Raw genomic sequence first — 11,662 nt, 5'->3', positions numbered from 1 at the left:
GTTCAGGAGGATGGCAGAACCTTTGAAAAGAGAAAACCTGATACACCAGCTAGAGGAGATGCTCACCTGGTCTAGTTGTGGAGCAGTGGAACCCAAGTACAGCTCACAGGTTCTCTTCTGTGAGCCTACACCAAGCAATACCAAACCAACATAGGGTCCAAACAGGTTTTATAGCTCTCACTAGGAAAGCCTCATCTTAACCTATTACAATCTTTAAGTCCATGGTCTTCTATTCCTACTTAGACTTACCAACCCAAGTCCCCCTACCACAACATCAAGGACACAGCTCTAAGCAAGGGCCCAAGTAACAGCAGAACCAGGACAAAAACTTGGGGGTCTGGTGCATCACTCACGGACAGGGTAGGCCAAATCCCTTAGGTTGAAACCAAATGGACTTTGGTATCAACAAAGCACAACTGTTTCTAGTTGGGACAATATGCAGAAGAAAAGGATCTCAAGTTGATTCCTTAGTATAAAGCTACTAAAGGACACTTCCAGACTCAAGTAAGGAAAGCAAAGTCAGCTCCTAACAGTGAGTGGGCTACAAAAATAAGACAATCCAGGAGTGCCTGGGTGGCTCACTCAACTGAGTGACACTTGATTTCAGCTCAGGCTGTGATCTTAAGGTCTTGGGCTGGAGCTCACCTTGGAGTCTGCTTCTTTTTCTCTGCCCCTCCCCCTGCTCATATTCTCCCTTAAATAAAATCTTTAAAAAGTAAGGGGCGCCTGGGTGGCTCAGGTCATGATCTCAGGATCCTGGGATCGAGTCCCACATCGGGCTCTCTGCTCAGCAGGGAGCCTGCTTCCTCCTCTCTCTCTCTCTGCCTGCCTCTCTGCCTACTTGTGATCTCTGTCAAATAAATAAATAAAATCTTTAAAAAAAAAATCTTTTTAAATAAATGAATAAAACAAGGCTTCCACTTAAATTTCCCCAGAACTGTTAAGTCACAGGCTCTGAGGAACTAGCTCACACCTATAGGGGCCCTCTACACATCAGTGGGTTCCAATACCGGCTCTCTCCCTCTGACATCGTATGATTTAGCAGTTTAAATGGCACCTCGGTGTCAGGGTCACTGGGGTCTAAGCTATTAACTATTGGGTATCCCCATCCCTTCTTCAGTAACCAGAGGAGGACAAACCGAAGACAAGAGTATCTACCTACTGTGTCCCAGGCTTCTTTATTTAGGAAAGTGATGTGGGGATTAAAAACAAGAGCATCCTTGAACTTCATCTTCCCTCCAACCAGTCCCCCCAAACTCCCTGCCCCCACACCCTTTGTGTTCCCAAATCCTTTCTTAGTGAATGAAGAACTTAATCCCAAAGCCCTGGTACAAACCCCAGGTTCTCTTTCCCCGCACTCTCCCCCTTCCTCGGGCCCCCACTCCTGGGAAGGTCCAGCACCTCAGTTTGAATGCATGGGAGAGCCCAGAGTGGTGACAGACACAGAGGGAAAGCCTTCACCCTCAGGGAAAGGGACTGAGGAGTACAGCGTAGTGAAGTGAGGGCCCCCATACCCTGGGGTACCAAAATGGGGCCCTGGTGCCAGAGGAAAGGATACTGGTGCCCCTGAGAAAGGGGATCCAGCAGCCTCAAAATCCTCTCGTTGCGAATAGTCACTGCTTGACCGTTTGCCCTTCTGCCGACGATTGCAGAACCACACTCGGACCACCTGGGATGGAAGACAAGGTAGAGTGACACTGGATCCTAAGCTCTGGGAAGTGGGGCTGGTTCTGCTTAGTCATTTGGCCCAAAGCCAGATCTAGAGCAGTGGCTGGGGGGCAAGAAGCAGAGCCAGGGAAATGGAGGTAATAACCGGGAAGGAGGGGGACACCCAGGGACCAGGTACTCACGTCCTTCTCAAGGCCGAGCTGCTGGGCAATGTGGCTGATCTGCTGCAGGGTGGGCTTCGGGCACTGCAGGAACATGTTCTCCAGGTTGCCTCTCACGCGGTTCTCGATACTTGTTCGCTTTCTCTTTCGGGCCTGCACGAGGGTCTCTGCTTTGCATATCTGGTGAGGGAGGAAGGGGAAGAAGTGGCCAAGGGAGGACATGGATTGGCAGGCTTGGAGCGTGCTGAGCACCATGAGGGTAGTGACTCAGAGCTGACTGCTGGAGCGGCTGGGTGGCTCAGCGGGTTAAGCCTCTGCCTTCGGCTCCGGTCATGATCTCAGGGTCCTGGGATCAAGCCACACATCGGGCTCTCTGCTCAGCAGGGAGCCTGTTTCCACCCCCCCTTCGCCTGCCTCTCTGCCTACTTGTGATCTTGTGATCTCTTTCTCTGTTAAATAAAGAAATACAAATCTTTAAAAAAAAAAAAAAAAGCGCAGACTGCTATGGGGCACTGCCCGGATGGGTCGCCGGCACCAGATGGTGTGAAGAATCCTGAGGGGGTATCTAGACAGGCGGTTCTGGAGAATTTGGAGGAATTCTACTCCACCCCACTGAGGATCACACGCCCCATGAAGGAGAGCGGCAAACCAGGAAAGCAAGCATGGACAACCGGCCCAAGACTCGGCAGATCCCTGAGCCTCCCTTCCCACCCTCACCTCCTGTAGGTTTTCGTTGTTGTCAGCTTCCTCCACCCACTTCTGCAGCAGGGGCCGCAGCTTACACATGTTCTTGAAACTGAGCTGCAGAGCCTCAAAGCGGCAAATGGTGGTCTGGCTGAACACCTTCCCTGGGGAGGCCAGGTGAGAGAGAAGCAAGCAAGGTGAGGCAGAAAGCAGTACCTTCGTGACCCCAAGACCCCAAACGGGGTCCCACTTCTTCCCAGAGGGAACTCAAGGTCCAAGTACGTTTTCCTCCTCCCCCACTCTCTACCCTCTTTCATGAGGCGGAAGGTGTAAAGCCTGCCCCAGAAACACCCTTCCCCTTGCCCCACTGGTGGGGAGAATACTCCAAGTTCAGGCATGTTCTTCCAGGGAAGATGTGGTCCCTGTGTTGGGGGGGGGGGGGAGGACACGCTGAGGGAGACCCACCAAAGAGAACCCCCAGGGTGAGCCCCACATCGGCCTGAGTATATCCCAGGGTGATCCTCTTCTGCTTCAGGAGCTTGGCAAACTGTTCCAGGTCTTTCTGCAGAGCTTTGATGTCTTGCGACTGCAGTCAAAAAGGCAGAGGACATGTAAAAACACAAACACATCAGTGGTCAACCCCCCTTCCCATCTGGGCCTCAAGGAATGGTCCATGGGAGTATCTGCACCAGAATGCCTACTAAGTATCTAGCAATAACCTCTCTACAAACGTCATTCACCCCAGAAAGCAACACATCCCACAGACACAGCACCACGTGTGCACAGACAGAAAGGCAGGCCTTCCTCCAGGAGAACACCTGTCAGCTTATGTAGGGAGCTGCTGCCTATTAGCTCACTTAATACTCACAATAGATTTCTGACTCAAGCATTACCCCAATCTGAGGCAGTTTCCAAACTAGGAAAGTAAAAGGGCACCATGTCTCTAATTCTCATTTCCCTATACTCTCCCCCAGTTTGCTTCCAGGGTACATGGCATGCATACACACGAACACACTACAAAGTAGATACCCAAAAAGGTATGAATTAAGTGAAGGGTATATAGTTAGTGCTCATTTTTCAAATTGGATTATTCTGTATTTTTACTCTATCTTTTTGCAACACATAGGCATGCTCCTTGATTAATTCAACAGATGTATTGCCCTTTCTATAAACCAGCAGCTCCAAAAACTGGACAGAAAGCCGGGCCTCAGGGGGCTTCCATTCTCACGTGGAGAGACAAGTAATTATCCAGTTCATTACTATGTTATAAGCACTGTGGAAAAAAGTGAAGCAGGGTAGAGGATTACAGAGTACAGCAGTGTAGGAGATGATGGGGATGCAGACAATTTTAAGGAGGATCAAGAAAACTGAAGCTTGGGGCGCCTGGGTGGCTCAGTGGGTTAAGCCGCTGCCTTCGGCTCGGGTCATGATCTCAGGGTCCTGGGATCGAGTCCCGCATCGGGCTCTCTGCTCAGCAGGGAGCCTGCTTCCTCCCCTCTCTCTGCCTGCCTCTCTGCCTGCTTGTAATCTCTGTCAAATAAATAAATAAAAATCTTTAAAAAAAAAAGAAAAGAAAACTGAAGCTTGGGGTGCCTGGGTGGCTCAGTGGGTTAAAGCCTCTGCCTTCGGCTCAGGTCATGATTCCAGGGTCCTGGAATCGAGCCCTGCATCGGGCTCTCTGCTAAGCCTGCTTCTTCCTCTCTACCTACCTACTTGTGATTTCTGTCTGTCAAATAAATATATAAAATCTTTAAAAAAAAAAAAAAGAGTAAGAAAAGAAAACTGAAGCTTGAGCAAAGAGAAAGAGCCAAGTGGAAAGGCCTGCAGTGGGTGGAGAAGGATGAAGACCGAGGGTGGGAAGGGAGGAGGGTGAGGAACTCACAAAATCAAAGGGGGCGCAGGGCAAGTCTTGTGGATCCTGCTGTCCATGAAATGGGGAGCCACTGGATGGAGGTGTGGAGTAAAATGACCTGATTTTAAAATGACGTGTTGACAACAGACTAAGGAGGCAACTACCGTCCGCCCACCCCACCCCATCCCCCATTCACTGGGCAGCTGGGACCAGGCCGGTAGGAATAGCTTTATGGTATTTTTCCAAGGGAAAGGTAGCTGGGTTTCCAAAAGATGGGATGTAAAATGTGAAAGCACTGACGACTAACGGTTGGGGCCTTGAGTGACGGGTGATAGTTAGGTTCAGGTGGAGCAGTTCATGGAGCCATCTCGACAAGAGACAGAAAATGTGGTAGTCCCGTGTACAGTGGTAGTCTCGTGTACAAGGCATTTGAGCTCGAGGGTAGGTAAGAGGAAGGAAAGGTACAGATAGAGCAGAGGGTGATGGACTGAGCCCTGGGGCACTCCCTGGTGGGTGGCCAAAGGGACCAGAAGAGCAGCTAAACCTATGTGCAGTCCTGGAAGCTTTGAGGGAAGGGTTCCAAGGGTGGTTGATCACATCAAATTCAAATAGGCCAACGCTCAGTACATGCTTCAGAGCTCTAAATGTCCTCCGCTCCCTGAACTGGCTTGTGTAAATCCTACTTATGGGATCTGAAATAAGGCAACCTCAGCGCAGATCCTAACTCCATCATTTGGTAGGTAGGACCCGTGAAATAGGCTAATAATACCTCCGTGGGAGATTTTGTGCCGGTTAATGAGATAATGATGTAGGCACTGAGCACACAGCCAGGCACTTAGGAAATGGACCACAATTGGCAGCCATTATCATTCAAGGCTCAGTCGCCTCCTACAAAGTCTAGGGCCACTGGGTCGGCTGAAGCGCTCGCACCTCCTTCTGTGAGGTCTAAGGGCTTAGTACTTGATCTCTAATTGCTTACACTTGTCTTTGGAGGACTGGAAGTCACAGCCTTAGTCGTCTTTCAGGAGTGCTGGACACAGAAGTCTTTTCAGTGCCTCGGCAGACCCTACGTTTGGGGAATGGCCTGGGGAGGACTTCTTCCACTTAGCTTTTTGGCTTGCCCACAACTAACAGAATTAAGGCTGAAATTGGTGCCAGGGTGTGCACTTTGCATAATGGTGACTCACTAGCCCCAAGGCAGAGGTCAAGGGAAGACAAGCCCTAAACTTGACGGGAGGTAAACCCAACCCCACACGTCCACACACACAGCCCAAACAGGAGCTTCTATCAGAAATCAGTCCCACCCTAGACTTTCAGGAACAATAACCCTGGGATAAGCACTGTTTTTACCCTTAGGCCACACTTAACCCTAAGGCCCAGATCCTGAATCGGTAAGATCAAATTTTCAAGAAGGGTTAAGGGTGGGAGAAGGGGCTCAAACCCCAAGCTGGGTATGGCGCTGGGCTGGTTATTAAGTGAGCGACCCTGGTCAGGACAGGCCTAAAAGGGGCTACTTGACAAGGGCCAGGCAGGAAGCAAGGCCAGCCTGGGGCAGCTTCCGATTCCTCCCTGGTCTGCCCCAGCCCTCACCTACCTTCACTCTGAATTCCAGCTTTGGTTCCCACCTTGCCCTTGCTCTCAGGCCACACACCCATCTCTGACTTGAGCACGGCCCCAGCCTGCTCCCCTCTTGGGTTCCAGGCCTAGGCAGCTGTAAGCTACCACCTCACCTCCCCCTCCCGCCAGCCCGGCCACCTCCTCCCAGCCCCGTTTTAGCTCACTCGCCTCCTCGGGGTTTTGCTCCTGCTTCTCCTTGTCCGGCTTCACAGCCCCAGGGGGTGCAGCGCAGGGCTCCGGGGAGGCTCCCTCGGAGTTGCTCTCCACCCCGGCTCCCCGCTCGCCCTCCGGCTGGGAGGTCTCCAGGCCGCCTTGGGGCACCAGCCCCACTCCAACCTGAGGTCCACAGTACGCCATCCCTCCGCAGAACTCATAGGGCGGGGGGCACGAGGGAATCCCCCACACCTCAGCGCCCGGCCCGACTCCCGGACCGATTCCCGACCCGCCGGGAGGGCCTGGGAAGCTCAGCCAGGTCCGAGGGTCAACCCAACCGGGCTCCGGCCCTCCCGGCCCATCGCCTCCACCGCCCGGCGGGGGCGAGAAGGCCAAGTCGGAAGCCAGGTGTCCCGCCATGGGGAACGGAGGCGCCCCAAGCCGGGGGCCTGGAAAAATAAGGGCTTTCCAAGAAACTGCTCAACACCTTTCTCCCTCCCCAATCCCACCCACTAGCCTTGACCTCTGGCCCCGCCCCCTGGATGGGTGGAGGAGAGGGAGGTGGGGGTGGGAGAAACTGAGGCGGAGGGTGTTTGCTTCATGGTGACTGTGGTCCGTCGCGCGAGCGGGAAGCCAGGGAGCTCCAGCTAAGTGACTCTCCAGGCTTTGGACTCTTGACGCAGGCCCCCATTCGGACCTTCACTTCCAACTCGCGAGGGGCTGCCCGTCTTCTCTAGGACTCTGCACACCTTAGAACTGTCTGGGCTCGCTGGGACACTTCCTCCCCGATATTCAGGAGCCCCGGTGCTTGACCCCTCTCCAAAGACCGGGGCCCCATCTCCTGACTGGGGCCTAGGCATTTTCTCAGCCCCTCAAACATTTCTGAGTGTGCATGTGTAGAGGACTGTTGGAGCTACCCCTCATTGCTTAACAGCCACCGGCTGCTGTCCTCCCTCATTCCCAATCCCCACCGCCCCCACCGGGGCTTTGGCATTCCCATCCCAATTACTGGCCATGTTTAAGTCACCCCAAAGCCACAGATGCCCTGTACTCCTCAGCCAAGTGGGCTGACTACCCCATCTCCAAGGGCTCTCTTCCACGCCTGGAGTCTTCTGCTCCAGAGCCCCTTCTAACCTACCAGACCCAGGAATTGACCGCCACTTCCCCTTCTAAAGGCCAGACTCTGGACTGACTGGGCCCACGTTCTCTAACTTTGTCCAGACGGAGGGATCAGACACATCTACCCCACAGGCCCCCCACTGGGAGACCCCCCACCTCAGGCTCCTTGTCCCCCATCAGGGACCCGAGCCTGTAGCCCCGTCGTTGGCCATTCCTCCTCCACCTCCCCAGCCCAGGCCTCTCCAGCCCTCCTAGGCCCTGGGTGGGGAAAGCCAAAGGAGAGAGCTAGGCAGGAAAAAATATCTGACTTCAGGTTCAAAGAAGCTTGGAAGGGACTGGGGGAAGGGGGCAGGACAATGGCCTTGGCTGGACAATCCCAGTCCCCAGAGGGGGCAGCTCTAACCCTAAACAAGTGCTCAACCCTTGAATGGGCCTGGATGGCTCCCCTGGGGACAGCTTCCTGCCCCCCAACCCCCAGCCCCAATCCCCCCCCACAGAATCCCTCTCTGAGCAGGGAAAAGAACTCCAGCAACACCATCCCCCCAATCCCCTCAAAGCCTGAGCCTCAGACAGGGCCCCCCACTGGGACCTAGGTAGCCTGCTCCCCTTCCTCTGGAAGACTCAGGCGTCCAGCCTCATCAGCCACCCCTCCCCCAGACCCCTAGGCCAAGGGATGCACTTTGTTTAGTGGAGCGGCTAGAAAGATGCAGAAGAGGTGGAGAACCATTTGGAGAGGGGGTGCAGGAGGCCTTTCCTAAGCTCTCCCCCACCAGGGTCTATTTTACTGGGCCTCCCTGACTGTCCTGAGGGCCCACACTGTTGGCCTAGGGCTTGATTCTGTTTGCAAGAGAATAGCCCTCAGAGTTCCCGTCTATGAAGAATGATGTTTGCTCCAAAAACTTGTCTTGGGGTGCCTGAGTGCCTCAGTCCTTAAGCATCTGCCTTAGGCTAAGGTCATGGTCCCAGGGTCCTGGGATTGGGCCCGCATCGGGCTCCCTGCCCAGCGGGAAACCTGCCTCTCCCTCTCCTGCTTCCCCTGCTTGTGTTCCCTCTCTCTCTGTGTCTCTGTCAAATAAATAAATAAAAATAAAAATCTAAAAAAAAAAAAATTGTCCTAGATGGAGGCCCTAGGGCAAACTGAGGGGCTAGATCAGAGTTCTCCACAGCTTGGAAGGTCAGAATCCTGAGCCTAGGGACACTGACCTCCGCCAACCTTAAGGCAGCTCTTCAGCTCAGCCCTGTCTGCAGTTGTTTGCTGGTGTCAGTGGCTCAGTGTCTGTATTCTGAGAGCCTGGATATCTTGCAGGGGCCCTCCTGACTGTGGCCTGCTGTCTTTACCTTGCTATCAGTGAGTTTTTTGAGCCTGTTTTTTTTTTTTTCTCCTGTGCCTATATAACACAGTACTGCTCAAGCACCCATCTGTATGAACTTTATGGACAACTAAGTGTACGCATGCATTTCAATACTTGACATATGTCCGTTGAAAAATCTACGGGGCAGTGAATCTGAAACTGTACTCACCCTCTAAGCCACTAACTGCCCAAAAGGCAGATAGATTAAGAGGCCTGGTGGGGGTGGAGAGACATGCTTTAGAACAGGAGGGGGCCCCTCCCCAGTCATCTCCTCCACCCCCAGGACAGAGCCATCACGGCACCTTTGTCATGCATCTATCTGCTGTCTGCCAAGAAGACAGCCTCCTGGAGGAGGGGGGGAGGGGCAGTCCTAGGACTTGGCTGAAATCCCCCACACCAATGCTTCCCAGCTCACCACACTCTCCGTTCCCAGAAACCTCTCCTCCCATGCCAGTCCCCAGGGCCCTGTTGCCCATCTTCCCAGCTAGTGACTCCTCACATACCCTCCGTTTTCCCTGCCAACACCGCCCTCTTATTTTTTAGATTACAATTTGCAGTTGCTCTATGTGCTGTTTCTGGTCTGGGGAAGAGGCCCATTCCAGAGGGAGAACCAGAAGAAGGCGGGTGGTAGGATCTCTGGTTGGCTTGCAGTGGGACCCCTGAGCCAGGCCAGCCTGCTTACATGGAGTCTGACCCAGAAGCTTCACAACTAGTGAAGTTTGTCTGGAGCCCCAGCCAGTCCCTCCTGGGATTCTCAGGGCTGACCCAGGCTGAGATTTGCTCCCCTCCCCAACCCCACCCTACTGTTGAGCCTGAAGGGTAGGGGGCTGTCTGCAGGGTGGCAGCCCAAGGTTGTTGGCCTCCAGGAGACTGGAAGTGAGGTTGAGTCACCAGACCTGGCTTGACTTCCCTGCGTCATATAGAATCACCAAAAAACTTCAAGTCCCAAAGACAATTTAGAACTGGGCGCAGAAACTCTCTGCATACACCTTTAACTGTAGTGCAATGTCAAGGCCCTTCACAGAGACAAATGGGAGGTTCTGGTTGCAGGGCCTTACAGGGAGACCGTGGGAGGGCAGTAAGGGCCGGCACTCCCCAGGTATGGCTGCAGAAAGAGGTGTCAGACCCCCATCCCCTTGCGAGGGCATCGGGGTGCGGTTTGGTCAGGAAAACCAGCAGGAAGGGCTCAGATGGAGACCAGTGGAGATGCTCCACACAAGCGTAACAAACCACTTATTTTGATCTCTGGGTTCTATCGCTCTGGAGGCAGAAGAAAGTGAGGAGGGCTGAGGAGGGAAGGGTTCAGGCTTTGCCTCCTCTGGAAGATGATCTCAATCTCAATGTACACACGTTCCTCTGCTCCCTGTAAACCACCTCTCCTTCTCACAGTCCTCCCATCTCTCCCCGACCAAGGTCCACAAACTGAAGTTTCTTTGGCCCAGTCCAGACATTCTAACCTTGAATAGAAGAGCCCGGTCTCGGGCTGCATTCTGCGGGGAAAGCGGGAGGGGTGGGAGGCCCGGGAGCAGTAGCCAGGAGTAACCGGAATGTCTGTAGAGCAGGATGCTCAGCCCTTCTCTTACTCCCCAACCAGTGGCCTCTCCCCCATCTGAGCCTCATTTTCCTCACTTAATATGGAGGAATTGAACTAAAAGAACTCTACATTTCCTTCCAGCACCAACATAAAATTGCTGTTCCAATCCCATACACCCTCCAATCTACCTGTGTCACGTCTTCGCCGTGGGAATATAGATTTCAGTTTGCACACTTGTGAAGAGAAACTGGGGTTGGAGGGCTGGGGGAGAAGAAACCCAGTGAGATGCTGGCACAGGCCTTTCTGCACCCCACCTCCCTCCTCTAAGCAGCCTTCCTGAGAGACCTGTCAGGTGTTCCCACCCAGTCTGATCAAGTTATGTTCAAGGATTTTGGGATGCCACTTTGGACTTGGTTTTGAGGGCTTGGGAGATTACAAGAAACACACTTCATGAGGTAAAACTTTTCATGGAAAACAGAGCTGGTAGGGGGCGGTACATGTGTACGTGGATGCGTGGATGCGTGTATACAGGGAGGGAGACACCCAGGCCAAAAGCTAGACAGAAAACAGACATCCTAAACTCCTCCCTCCTCTTTTCATATTCTTTCAGTTGCTCTCTTTGAATCCTTGCTCAGCACCCTAGAGAGAGGGATGCTAGGACACTTAGGGTCACACCCAGCTCTCAAATTCTGAGCATTCCTGCTCTCCTGCCCTTCGTCCAGAGAAAGGTGCACTGCAGCGCCCACAGTGATCACCGTGGAAGGCAGGAGCCCACAGAAGATCCAGAATGTGCGTGTGCTGGAGGGGTGCTCAGGACAAGCAGGCTCTGAAAGTGAGGGCATGTGGGCCCCTGACAGACCAGTTGGACTACCCTGTCTTCCACCTTTCCCTGGGCCACCCTGACTGCGCATCTAAGGTCCTGCAGAGACCCCCGGCATTGGCCTGGTGCTCCCCAAGACAGGCGGGCCTCTACTCTTGTCAAAGGGCATCTCAGTGGCCTACTGGCTGCAAGCAGTCCCATCCCCTGGGGATCAGGTGGCTTAAGGTCCCCAGGATTCAGGGTTCAGAGGCGGCCTGTCCCTCTGCTAGGTTAGCTTGGAGTCCTGGAGGACGGAAGCCAAGGGCCCCACGTGTTGGGATGGGCTCCTTTCCCTGGGCTTTATGGAGAGTCACAAACACTAGTGGCACGGGAGTCACAGTCACACACACTGTGGCAAAGGAGACCAGTTTGGGACCAGGCAACTTGCTGCCCCTGGTTTTGCCCAACTGTCATGCATCCACAGCAGGTCATGCCCTACCCTGAGTGCTCGTGGGTGCTAAGCACTGCGTCAGAACAAGTGGAGAAAGGGTTCACCAAATACAGATGAGAGAAGACAAGCAGAATGGTCAGGCAGCTCAGCAATGGAACTATACTCACAAAGGGCACTGGTAATGCTATGGAAGTAATGGAGTCATGGTTGGCTGGGAGGCCGGCTTGCCCCCTCTTCCCCGCCCCCTCCCCCCACACAGATTGGTCCACACC

At 53.7% G+C, this 11,662-nt stretch overlaps 1 protein-coding gene across 1 annotated transcript; it reads right to left on the bottom strand.

Moving 5' to 3' along the window:
- Positions 1–1,173: 1,173 nt before the first annotated feature.
- POU5F1 (POU class 5 homeobox 1) lies at positions 1,174–6,597 on the bottom strand. Its single transcript, XM_059176394.1, has 5 exons — positions 6,151–6,597; positions 2,979–3,099; positions 2,547–2,677; positions 1,851–2,009; positions 1,174–1,669 (listed from the first exon to the last, which is right to left on the bottom strand). Exons 1-5 carry the CDS (start codon positions 6,553–6,555, stop codon positions 1,403–1,405), a joined length of 1,083 nt encoding a protein of 360 aa, XP_059032377.1. The 5' UTR covers positions 6,556–6,597; the 3' UTR covers positions 1,174–1,402.
- Between the last annotated feature and the right edge of the window lie 5,065 nt (positions 6,598–11,662).

The sequence above is a fragment of the Mustela lutreola genome, chromosome 6 (assembly GCF_030435805.1).
Source record: "Mustela lutreola isolate mMusLut2 chromosome 6, mMusLut2.pri, whole genome shotgun sequence".
NCBI classification, from domain to species: Eukaryota; Metazoa; Chordata; class Mammalia; order Carnivora; family Mustelidae; genus Mustela; species Mustela lutreola.
Note: the sequence above shows the minus strand (reverse complement) of the source record. Positions and strands in the feature narration are given on the sequence as shown.